This window comes from Hypanus sabinus, chromosome 30 (assembly GCF_030144855.1).
Source record: "Hypanus sabinus isolate sHypSab1 chromosome 30, sHypSab1.hap1, whole genome shotgun sequence".
Classification (NCBI taxonomy): Eukaryota; Metazoa; Chordata; class Chondrichthyes; order Myliobatiformes; family Dasyatidae; genus Hypanus; species Hypanus sabinus.
The window spans coordinates 39,786,724-39,799,025 of NC_082735.1; the positions used below are offsets into that span (position 1 = coordinate 39,786,724).

The 12,302-nt window shown below is 41.1% G+C and overlaps 1 protein-coding gene across 2 annotated transcripts in view; it reads right to left on the reverse strand.

The window, feature by feature from the left end:
• The window catches only part of rcc1 (regulator of chromosome condensation 1), a 30,430-nt gene that overhangs the window by 5,687 nt on the left and 12,441 nt on the right, over positions 1 to 12,302 (reverse strand). For both annotated transcript variants that reach the window (XM_059954768.1, XM_059954767.1), the window contains exons 4-7: positions 7,125 to 7,304; positions 4,108 to 4,204; positions 2,130 to 2,252; positions 1,187 to 1,339 (exon numbers count right to left, since the gene is read on the reverse strand). In XM_059954768.1, the coding sequence (XP_059810751.1) occupies positions 1,187 to 1,339; positions 2,130 to 2,252; positions 4,108 to 4,204; positions 7,125 to 7,304 (553 nt within the window). The remainder of the gene's footprint in view (positions 1 to 1,186; positions 1,340 to 2,129; positions 2,253 to 4,107; positions 4,205 to 7,124; positions 7,305 to 12,302) is intronic.

Here is a 12,302-nt window from a genome sequence, read left to right on the forward strand (position 1 = left end):
GATTCATCCAGTTGTCTCCGAAATTTTGTTTTTCGTAGCTCTGTACATAGTTGATTACTCAATGTCTCCATTCATTTTGCCAATAAGACGAGTTACAGTTATTACTCAGGAATTGATTTTAAAATAATGATATCCGTTTTGAGCAGTGTTTTTCACTTCTGATACATCAGGCATTATCAATCTTTCTCCAATGAGTTTTTCCATGCTTTACTTTCATTTTGGAAATGTTATAAAAGCACTAAGACCACTGTTAAGGTCATTTTTAGCTTTCAGTGCAAATGACTAATGTACATCACTTTTCAAATGCTTCTTTCATCTTCTGGACTGAGTAATATCATAAGTAGCCTTTTCAGGGCGTCTCTTATGAAGTGTTCCTGCAACCTTGATGGTTTCATGGTTCATTAGACAGTACAGTATCACAAATAAGACACATGGGGCATTGCTGATCTGACATGAATGGAGTAAAAATAAATACTCCAGCTATGTAACACTGTACTGGCACACTTTCTGTAGTTTGTTTCTTAGCAGCATTAGAATTCAAGGCTTCACCGCCTTCAGACTCAGAGATTGCGCCATATATATTTATCCATCATTAATGGGGCTAAATTAAAATAAAAAATTAAAACAAACTGGAATTGCTTATCAGATGTTGACAACAGCAGCAAGTTGATTGGCCAGTCACGCTTTGCTCTTCAAGTAGGGTGCCACTACCCCCAAGAATCTTGAAAGACCCCTGACGACTTCTAATCCCCCAATGCCCCCTTAGGACACACAACTGCCCCCACTGGGAAAATCTACTCTAAAGAAATGATGCTGAATTGATGTTTTCCTGTCTGAGATGTCAAAATCATCACCTCAAAACAAGAAATCAGTCTTTCAGGAGAGTAATGCAAAGTGTTTTTTCAGCCACTGGGTATTGATGAATCTTTGGAATTCTTTACTAAAAAGGACTATGGAGTCTACGCCACAGGGTGCATTCAAGGGTGAGATTAACAGATTTCTAGATTTTGAAGAAAATTGAGCATTACAACAAAGGAAAATCAGTCAATAGTAGAGCTGGCACAAGAAATTGAATGCCCTACTTCTAGTGCTAAGGTACACAGATTCCTACTGGTACATAGGCCAAACAGAGTTTTATGTATATTCAAATAATAATGCATAGTAAATAATTCTCAATTTTGCTCACCTAACTGGTAATAATTGGAGAGTCCAAAACCAAAGACGTGGCCTTCCTTTGAAATTGCAAATGTGCAATACGCACCACAGAAAACATCACAAAACTTCACCTTCCTGCCCCCTTTGGATTTGAGGCGTAGGATCTTGGGAGTAAGTAGTCGCTCTGAACAAATTAAATAAAATGAACATTGTAAACATCTCTGACACACAGGGAAGCTATTTGGATTATCAGGACATGTTAGCCAAAACAAGTTTATCCATTTTTCCAGTTATGCGTCCATTGCCCTCCAGGATGCAACTCTTCCAGTGTTCATCCAGGCATTTTTTTTTAAACGTGTACCTTCACCAATCTCAGCAGTGACTTCCAGATGTCACCTCTCATTTTCTCTCACCTTTCTACCAATTAACAACTTTGTGCCTGCTTGTTACTGGAAATAATCCTATCTCATCCTTTATTCAATTTCTAGGCCTCAATTCAATTGTTCCCAAGTCCCCCAACCCCAAAGAAAACAACCCATTGCATTCACACAGGAACTCAGCAGATCAGGCAGACTCTATAGAAAGGAATGAAGAGTCAGCATTTCGGGCTAAGGACCTTATCAGGACTGGAAAGGAAGGGGGAAGATGCCAGAAAAAGGTGGGGAGGGGGGTGGAAGGAAGACAAGCTAGAAGGTGATAGGTGAAGCTGGGAGGGTGAAAGTTTGAAGGGCTGGAAAGGAAGGAATGTGATAGGAGAGCCAATAAACCTGACCAAAAAAAAAACTACAATAAATGGCATCAATTCATTAACCTTAAGAGGGGAATTGCAAAACAATTTTTTTTGATTTTGATGGATTGAGTCAAGGAACAGAGAGCAAGTGCACTGAGATTTTATGGAAGGGCACAGCAGGTCGAAGGGGACAAATGGCTACTTCCTAATATAGCCCAACTGCCTGATTTAATTCCATATTTACCTAGACCTCTTCGTCCTCCCCGATTTGTGAAACATTCTGCAACTCTTCCTAGCTGTCCCTGCTCACCACAGCCAGAAGTCAAAATGTCACCATCAAGAGACAGCATCGCCAAGTGATCATTACCTAAAAGGAAGAAAATTCAGCACTGAAAATATATCATCCATTTCCATTCAAGCAACCAAGGCAATGCAACCATCCCCAAGGTGAACAAAAGGAAACCATCACTTTTAGCTCTCACAACAGAGTGGGGCCATCTTCAATACTGCTCAGCTCTAGTGCAGGAGAGATGTGCATTCACAACCTCAGGCATCCCTAAGATTTTCACACACAAGACCTTTTAACCTACTCTAAGATCAACCTAACAACTCCCTCGCAGAGCTTTCCTTTTTTTTTCCAATCGATGTGCCTAAAGTGTCTCATAAATGTCCCTGCAACACACACAAAATGCTGGTCCTGCCAAAGGGTCTCGGCCCGAAACACTGACTGTACTTTTTTTTCCCCCCACAGATGATGTCTGGCTTGCTGACTTCCTCCAGCATTCTGTGTGTTGCTTAGATCTGCAGGTTTTTCTCTTGTTCGTCTTAAATATCCTAATGTGTCTATATCTGGCAGCATTCTCTACACACCCTCAACTGTGTAAAACACCTACCTCCGGCATTCCACCTCTACTTCCACCCTGGGAAAAAGGCTCCAACAATTGACTCAATTCATGCTTCTTATCATCTTATACAACTCTACTAAATCACCTCTCATCATCCTTTGCTCCAAAGAGAAAACCCTAGCTTACTTACACTATCATCATAAGACATGGTCTCTAAACCACTCAGTATCCTGGTAAATTTCCTCTGCACCTTCTCTGAAGTTTCCACATATTTCCTATAAAGATGCAACCAGGACCGAACACAATATGTCATAACTATTGAACTCAATCCCCTGACTAACTTCTTAAACACTCTATCAGCTTGTGCAGCAAATTTAAGGGATCTATTGCCATGGATCCCAAGATCTCTCTGTTCCTCCACACTGCTAAGAATTCTGCCATTATTCTACCTTCACATTTGACATACCAAAATGCATCACTTTACATGTTTCTGGTTTGAGCTCTATAAACTCCTTGCTAGACCATTCCCTTTCTGCTCATCAACTATATATCCTATTCATTCTCAGCTTCCACTGCCAGTGGTCCAGCCAGTTATTCTGGACAGTGATTTCAAGTGCATCATCAGTGCAGTTGGACGATCCCGTAACATCAGCAAACTCCATTTCACATCAGAACTCCTGAATGAAACAGCAAAAGATACAAAGCCGTGTGCTGCCTTTAGCAGCCACAACTAAATAATGGAAACTGGAGCAGAATCAGGCCATCTGGTCCATCGAGTCTGCTCCTCCATTCAATCATGGCTGATCCTTCTTTTTTCTCCACCTCACCCCAGTTCCCAGCCTTCTGCCTGTAACTAAGGGTCTGTGTAGAAGGGTCACAATTTAAAATCCTCCTACAACTGCACACTAAGCTGATGGAATCTCTAAATAAAACCCCAAGAACTATTTGTGAAAAGTTGAACAATAATGAAAATTGATGGCGTCATGTTATGAAAACATTGTCTTGAATATTCCTGTTTAATACATGTGTTTTTTTTTTGAGTAAAGTATAATTTCTTTTAAATCTCAACTTTCTGGCTCAATTGTATTATAAAAACAAGCAGAATACATAGGTCAACATCAACACTTTCAGACTTTCATAATGAAACACATTATCCATACTGAAAACTCAAAGAAATATGTAAACATCAAAATATACTAATTCTATAAAACACTTACACATATGTAACTTATCACCATACAGAAAGAAATTAAGCATTCATCTTGTAATTTGTCATTTATGTCCTCTTAATGCCGCAGGATGGTTCTGTCTGGTGTTATCTGACATAGAAAAGCATTGCAGACCTGAATTAACTAATGCAAATAAAATCTGTCTTACCTGAGACAATTTTAACAATAGGAACATCAAGAGGAACTTCCTGTGGCAAAGAGCTGGTCTTCATTGCTTCCAGCAGTCCAATAACTCCATTGCTATCCTGTAGGATTTTAAATTTAAACACCTCAAGCACAGTCCTCAAAAAATGCAAGCTTTTGAAAATCTAGTGTCTCAAGAGAAGTTAATGAAATCTACAACCTTATACTAAAATGGATTGAAAATTAAAGAAAGAAATGGTTTGATTGCCGCTGAAGAGAAGGTGAATCAAGTATGGCTCAGTGGACAGTATTCTTGTCTGTGGTTCAATTTATCACAGAGGCTTGAGTACAAAATCTAGCCTGATAGTCTTGTGCAGCAACAAAGGAAAGCACAAAAATTGGAGGTACCACCTTTCCAATGCAATCGCTTGTCTGCCCTCACACACAGAACATAAAAATTCTGTGGCAATATTCTGAGAGTCTTTACCTAGTGGCAAAATTTGCCCCCAAATATACAGTCTTTTGTGTAATTGCTGTGTAGAAATCTGCTATGGTTTACCCACATTAAGTCAATGATTACATTTGAAAAGTACCTCTGGAGAGTACTTTGTAAATGCCTGACATCATCAAAATTGCTTCAAGTCTCAACATTCTTTTTTTAAAAAGTAGCCAATTAGTTTGCACAAAATGAACATTACAAGTGGCAGCACATCCTCTGCACTAACAAGTAGTCAGATAGGTTTGGCACACCTGTTACAGATTGGATGACATTTGCATCCATTGTTTCCAGCTCTCAAGCCTATTGGACCATTCAGTTTGATCACAATTTAGAGTGCATTTGCTGGGAAAAAACAGCAAGATGGAAAGAATCAAGTGCTGAAAATTTCAATTGATCCCAAAAATGTATTAAAAGGGGTGTTCCCATTCCCGTACAGACATGTTGGTCCATGGCCGCCTCTTGTGCCACAATGAGGCCATCCTCAGGGTGGAGGAACAACACCTTACATTTCATCCTGGTAGCCTCCTACCTGAAGGAATGAACATTGATTTCTCCTTTTGGTAAAATAAAACTCTCTCCTCTCTTCTATTCCCCAATCTGGCCTCTTACCTCTTCTACCTGCCTATGTCCTCCTCCCAGGGACCACCCTCCTTCCCTTTCTTTTATGGTTCAATCAATCTCCTATCCTATCCACTGGCCTTCACCTATCACCTTCTACCTAGTCCTTCCTCTCCCACCATCTTTTTATTCTGATGACTCTCTCCCCCCCCCCCCCCCCACTTCCTTTCTAGTTCTGATGGAAGGTTCTCAGCTCAAAAGGTAGGTCAACTGTTTATTCCTTTCAGATACTGCTTGACCTTCTGAGTTCATCCAGCATTGTGTGTGTTGCCTTGGATTTCCAGCATCTGCAAATTTTCTCATGTATGTGAAAACATAGTGAGGCAGCGTCCATTCAGAAATCTGATAGCAAATGGGAAGGTGATGTTCCTGAAACAGACTGCAGGTATTCAGGTTGCTGTACCTCCTCCTTGATGAAGAGAAGAGGGCATGTCCTGGGTGATGAGAACTTTTTTTGAGGCATCGCCTTTTGAAGATGCTGGGGAGTCTATTGCCCATGATGGAACTGACTGTTTATAACTTCCTGCAGTTTTTTCTGGTCCTCTACTTAGGCCCCTCCATACGAGACAGTGAAGCAATCAGAATACTCTCCAACAAGCATCTACAACTTTGCAAGCATAGTGACATCTCCTGAAACTCCTAATTAAACACAGCCACAGTCGTGCTTTCTTTGCAATTGCATAAATATAAAATATTGGCACCCAGGAAATTGAAACTGCACACGCTTTCCACTGTTAAGGAGGATGACTGGTGTGTATTCCTTCAACTCCTCCTCCCTGAAGTCAACAATTAATTCCTTGGTCTTACTGACATTGACTGAAGGTTAACGCTGTGACACCACCCAACCAGCTGATCTTTCAGATAATGAGGTGACTGGAAATCAGAAACTGTTAAGATTGCAAAGTACTTCAAAAGGTGTTGCATTTCTTGATGTGAGGAAACAGAACAAAGAGAGGAACTATTGAGTCAAGATAGGAAGACCAAGAACAAACTATATCTAGCAGTACAATTCTGAAATATTAATTCTGTCCACAGATGCTGTTGGCGCGTGGCCAAGTGGTTAAGCCTTTAGGCTAGCAATCTGAAGGTCGTTTGTTCGAGCCTCAGTTGAGGCAGCTTGTGTGTCCTTGAGCAAGGCACTTAACCACACACTGCTCCTGCACGTTTATAGCCCAGTGGTGGCGGATGGTGCAGTTTGGACAAGACTGACCATTAAACATTTCCAACAGTTCCCTTTTCTAATTCATAGTTAAAGCAATTTGCTTGGAAGACAGAGTTATTCCCTAATGCTTTGCAAATTGGTTCTCATAAAGTATTTATCCAGCTTGCTTTTGAAAATTACCATAAAAATTGAACGTGTAAATTGCTTCCTTCTTTTGGGAATTTCAATACAAGGAAAATATTTTTCTTGAATTTAATGTATATTTAGCTTTTCCCACTTAATCCTCAGAGCAATATGAGGAAAAAACAACTTTGAAACCTTACTGATATCTATTATGCTTTACATTGTCACAAATTTGAGTAGAGCATGAACACGGAATTATAAATACCAATAAGCAATGTCCTGAGAAATAAATTTTGCACACTACCGAAGTAAAACACATACAAAATAAAGGAACTCAGTAGGTAAGGCAGAATAGAGAGTCAATGTTTCAGGCCAAGACCCTTCATCAGAATTTAAAGCAGTTGCTTGTATTTATGTTTTGTATTCTACCAAGTCCTTTCATCTGTTTCCATTGTCCTTGCAGGCAACACAATACTCATCCTAATAACTAATAGTATTTAAAAAAAAAACTATCTTTTGCTTTTCACAATTACTTTAAACCTGTGTCTTCTGGTTATCAATACACGTCTTTCACCATCTCAAAATCTAACAATTTAAAATCAGTCCATTACATCTTCCATTTAGCCTTGCCACAGCTTACCCTGAAGGAACCCCAGATGTAGACTTGGCCACTTTCAGTCAGAGCCGCTGTGTGACTGTCTCCAGCAGAAACCTGAACCACATGTTCATCAAGGAGAACTCGGGATGGAACCATTTCTGATCCATCCTGCGATGTATCGCGCCCAAGTGCACCTTCATCATTGCAACCAAATGTGTAAACCTAAGGATAGAAAAGATCAGTTGAGCAAATTCCAGTCTGTTAGAACTGCAGTTATGGCCAATACTCACTCAACATTCATTAACTTGGTCATTTATTTCTTTGTCACTGTCAATGGACAAGTTGAACAATGTGTTTCCAGTTTTATACCTCAAACAATAATTTGGAAAAGTTCTAATTGAAGCTCACTAAACTATCATGAATAGGTAAGGTAGCAGGATATTGTAGCAGTTAGCATAACACTATTACAGCACAAGCGACCTGGGTTCAATAACACTGCCTATCACAACCCCGCCCCCCACCCCCCGACATGCAAATAATTTTGCATGTTCTCCCTGTGACCTTGTAACTTATCTCTGACATCCCTGCCCCAATACTTTCTGCAGTCCTCTTAAAATTATGCCCCTTGTACGAGTCATTTCCAAACTGGGAAAAATGTCTGGCTATCCATTCAGACTATGTCCCTTATCATCTTGTATGTCTTAATTTTTCTTTTTTTTCTGAGAGCTGATTTAATAGAGAATTGTCAGTAAGGATTTTTCAAAACAAAATTTAAACATAGAAATTTCTCTAATATACAGGAATTTCTCCCCCTCCCCTTCTGTTTTTTCCATTCTGGCTCCCTTCTTACTCCTCTCCTCACCTGCCTATCACCTCCCTCGGTGCCCTCCTCATGCCTTTTCTCCCTTGGTTCATTCACATCTCCTATCAGATTCTTTCATCTTCAGCCCTTTAGTCTTTTCACTAATCACCTCTCAGCTTCTCACTTCACCCCCGTCCATTGCCTACCCACCTTGCTCCTCACTTGGCTTCGCCTTTCACCTGCCAGCTTGTACTCCTTCCCCTCTCTCTAATCACTCTTGCTTTCCAATCCTGATGAAGGGTCTCCGGCTAAAACGTTGACCGGTTATTCCTCTGCAGAGACTGTTTTTGACTTGCTGAGTTCCTTCAGCATTTGATGTGTGTTACTCTTTATCACAAATGGCATATGAAGTTTAATGCGGCTTTACTGCATACTGTACACAGTTTTGATCTCTACGTCCAATGAATGATGCAACTGCAGTGCAAAAGAAGTTCAAGTATTTGGTTACTCAGATGACAGGGTTGAGAAAAATTCAGGAAGATTAAGCAGTTTGGACTGATACAGACTAAAAATTTGAAAGGTAAGTGATCTTGGAACAAGCGATCATAGATCATTTCAGGGGCAGAGTGAAAAGGGGGAAGTTTCTCCAAGTGGACATAACCAAAACCATTTTCAGAATAAAGGCATGCAAGATGGGCAGAGGAATTTCAACTCTCAGTACCTTGTGCATCTTCATAAATCACTACACTACGAAAATAGGAGATTGCAGACACTTAAACTACTAGTGAATCCGGGGTAAGATGAGTGCAGGGAAGTGCCGCTGAGTTCAACACAGCATCAGCTATGACCTTATTCACTGGTGGAGGGGGGCTTACGCGAACCAATTATTCCTTTGTGATGGCTTGAAAAGAAAGTGTTTACAGAAGAATTCTTAAGGTTGGCTTATTATTTGATTTTTGGGAAAGAATAACAGTAACCTGCTCATTTCAAATTCTGTCGATTTCAAATATCACTACATGATCACTGAGGCATTAAATATTAATGATCCACCTAAAGATCCAGAATAGGGCACCTTTCAGAGATAGTCTTTTGAAAGGCAAGTGAATAACACTCATATCACAACCTATCTGAACATTCTCATCAAATCACAGTCAACAGTAATTCTTCATTAGACAATGACTAACTGAAATGTGCACAATTTGCATTTAAATCAGAGTAACCAACAGCTGCTCCTTCAAGCTGTTAGTAATTAATTTGTCAAATTCATTAACATTAAAACAGAAGAATTAACAAATAAAGCACTTCTCAGAGCACACCAATGCAATACTTTAAAATCAAATTCAGGTTTAACATCAATGTCATGTGTTGTGAAATTTGTTGTTTTGCAGCAGCAGCTCAATGCAATACATAATCTAGCAGAGAAAAAATAATAATAAAATAATAATAAACAAATAAATCAATTACACATATTGAATAGATTTTTAAAAACCTACAAAAACAAAAATACTGTATATTTTTAAAAAAGTGAGGTAGTGTCCAAAGATTCAATGCCCATTTAGGAATTGGGGAAGAAGCTGTTCCTGAATTGCTGAATGTGGCCTTCAGGCTTCTGGGCTTGCCCTAGGTGCTGGAGGCCCTTAAGAATGGACACTGCCTTGCCAAGACACTGCACCCTAAAGATGTCCTGGCTACTTTGTAGACTAGTATCCAAAATGGAGCTGACTAGATTTACAACCTTCTGCGGCTTCTTTCGGTCCTGTGCAGTAACCCCTCCATAACAAACAGTGAATGCTCTCCATGGTACAACTGTAGAAGTTTTTGAGTGTATTTGTTGACATGCCAAATCTCTTCAAACTCCTAATAAAGTATAGCCAGTGCCTTGCCTTCTTTATAACTACATAGATAAGTTGGGACCAAGTTAGATCCTCAGAGATATTGACATCCAGGAACTTGAGGCTGCTCACTCTCTCCACTTCTGATCCCTCTATGAGGATTGGTATGTGTTCCTTCGTCCTACCCTTCCTGAAGTCCATAATCAGCTCTTTCATCTTACTGGCGATGAGTGCCAGGCTGTTGCTGCAGCACCACTCCACTAGTTGGCATATCTCACTCCTGTACGCCCTCTCGTCACCACCTGAGATTCTACCAACAATGGTTGTATTGTCAGCAAATTTATAGATGGTATTTGAACTATGCTTAGCCACACAATCATGTGTATATAGAGAGCAGAGCATGGGCTAAGGACACACCCCTAAGGTGTGCCACTGTTGATCATCAGTGAGGAGGAGCTGTTATTACCAATTCGCACGGATTGTTGTCTTAAGGGTTAGGAGATCGAGGATGCAATTGAAGGAGGAGGTAAAGAGGGAGGCACAAGTTCTGCAACTTCTCAATCAGGATTGTGGGAATGATGGTACTAAATGTTGAGCTATAGTTGATTAACAGCATCCTGACATAGGTGTTTGTGTTGTCCAGGTGAGCTGAAGCTGCTTGGAGAGCCACTGAGATTGCATCTGCTGTTGACCTATTGTGGCAATAGGCAAATTGCAATGGGTCCAGCTCCTTGCTGAGGCAGAGTTCTATCTAGTCATGACCAACCTCTCTAAGCATTTCATCACTGTCAATTTGTGTGCTACCAGGTGATAGTCGTTAAGGCAGCCCACATTATTCTTCTTAGGCACTGGTATAATTGTTGCCTTTTTGAAGCAAGCGGGAACTTCCGCCCGTAGCAGTGAGAGGTTAAAAATGTCCTTGAATACTTCCTCTAGTTGATTGGCACAGGTTTTCAGAGCCTTACTAGGTATTCCATTGGGACCTTCCATCTTGCAAGGGTTCACTCTCTTTAAAGACAGTCTAACATCGGCCTGAGACTGAGATCACATCTTCACAGCTGTAGTTGTGTTTTCCCTTTCAAAGTGGGCATAGAAGGCATTGAGTTCATCTGGTAGTGAAGCATCGCTGCCATTAATGCTATTGGGTTTCACTTTGTAGGAAGTAATGTCTTGCAGACGCTGCCAGAGTTGCCATGCATCCAATGTCACCTCCAACCTCATAAATAATTGTCTCTTCACCTTTGAAATAGCCCTCCGCAAATCATACCTGGTTTTCTGGTACAAGCCTAGGTTGCCAGATTTGAATGCCACAGATCTAGCCTTCAGAAGACGACATACCTCTTGGTTCATCACCAAAGAGGATGAAAATACCAGGGAAGTGTTCATGGGTTCTGTCCATTCAGAAATCTGAGAGCAGAGGAGAAACTGTACCCAAAAAGTTCAACACGAGGAAATCTGCAGATGCTGGCAATTCAAACAACAACACACACAAAATGCTGGTAGAACACAGCAGGCTAGGCCGCATCAATAGGGAGAAGCAATGTCAACGTTTCGGGCTGAGACCCTTCGTCAGGACTAACCGAAAGGAAAGATAGTAAGAGATTTGAAAGTAGAGGGGGCAGGGGGAAATGCGAAATGATAGGAGTAGACCGGAGGGGGTGGGATGAAGCTAAGAGCTGGAAAGGTGATTGGCGAAAGTGATACGGAGCTGGAGAAGGGAAAGGATCATGGGATGGGAGGCCTCAGGAGAAAGAAAGGAGGGGGGGGAGCACCAGAGGGAGATGGAGAACAGGCAAACAACTAAATATGTCAGGGTTGGGGTCAGAAGGGGAGGAGGGGCATTAACGGAAGTTAGAGAAGTCAAGGTTCATGCCAGCAGGTTGGAGGCATGAAAAGTTCAGTGTGTGCCTTCAGAAGCAAGAGAAAATCTGCAGATGCTAGAAATCCAAGCAATACACACAAAATGCTGGAGGAACTGAGCAGGCCAGGCAGCATCTATGGAAGAGTACAGAATCGATATTTCAGACAGACCCTTCATCGACTATACTCTTTTCCATAGATGCTGCCTGGCCTGCTCAGTTCCTCCAGCATTTTGTGTGTTGTGTGTGCCTTTAGTCTCCTGTACCTCAATAGTAGTAATAAGAGGGCATATAAGACTATGATAGAGGAGCAGAAATAGGCCATTCAACCCATTGAGTCTGTTCTGCCATTCAGTCATGGCTGATCCAGTTCTTCCAGTCATCCCAACTTCCCTGCTTTCTCCCTGTACCTTTTGATGCCCTGGCTAATTAAGAACCTATCTATCTCTGCCTTAAATGCACCCAATGACTTGGCCTCCACAGCCGCTCATGGCAACAAATTCCACAGATTTACCACCCACTGACTAAAGTAATTTCTCCGCATCTGTTCTAAATGTACGTCCTTCGATCCTGAAGTTATGCCTGCTTGTCCTGGACTTCCCTCCCATGGGAAATAGCTTTGACATATCTAAGGAGCAAACATGAGGAAATCTGCAGACGCTGGAAGTTCAAACAACACACACAAAATGCTGGTGGAACACAGCAGGCCAGGCAGCATCTATAAGGA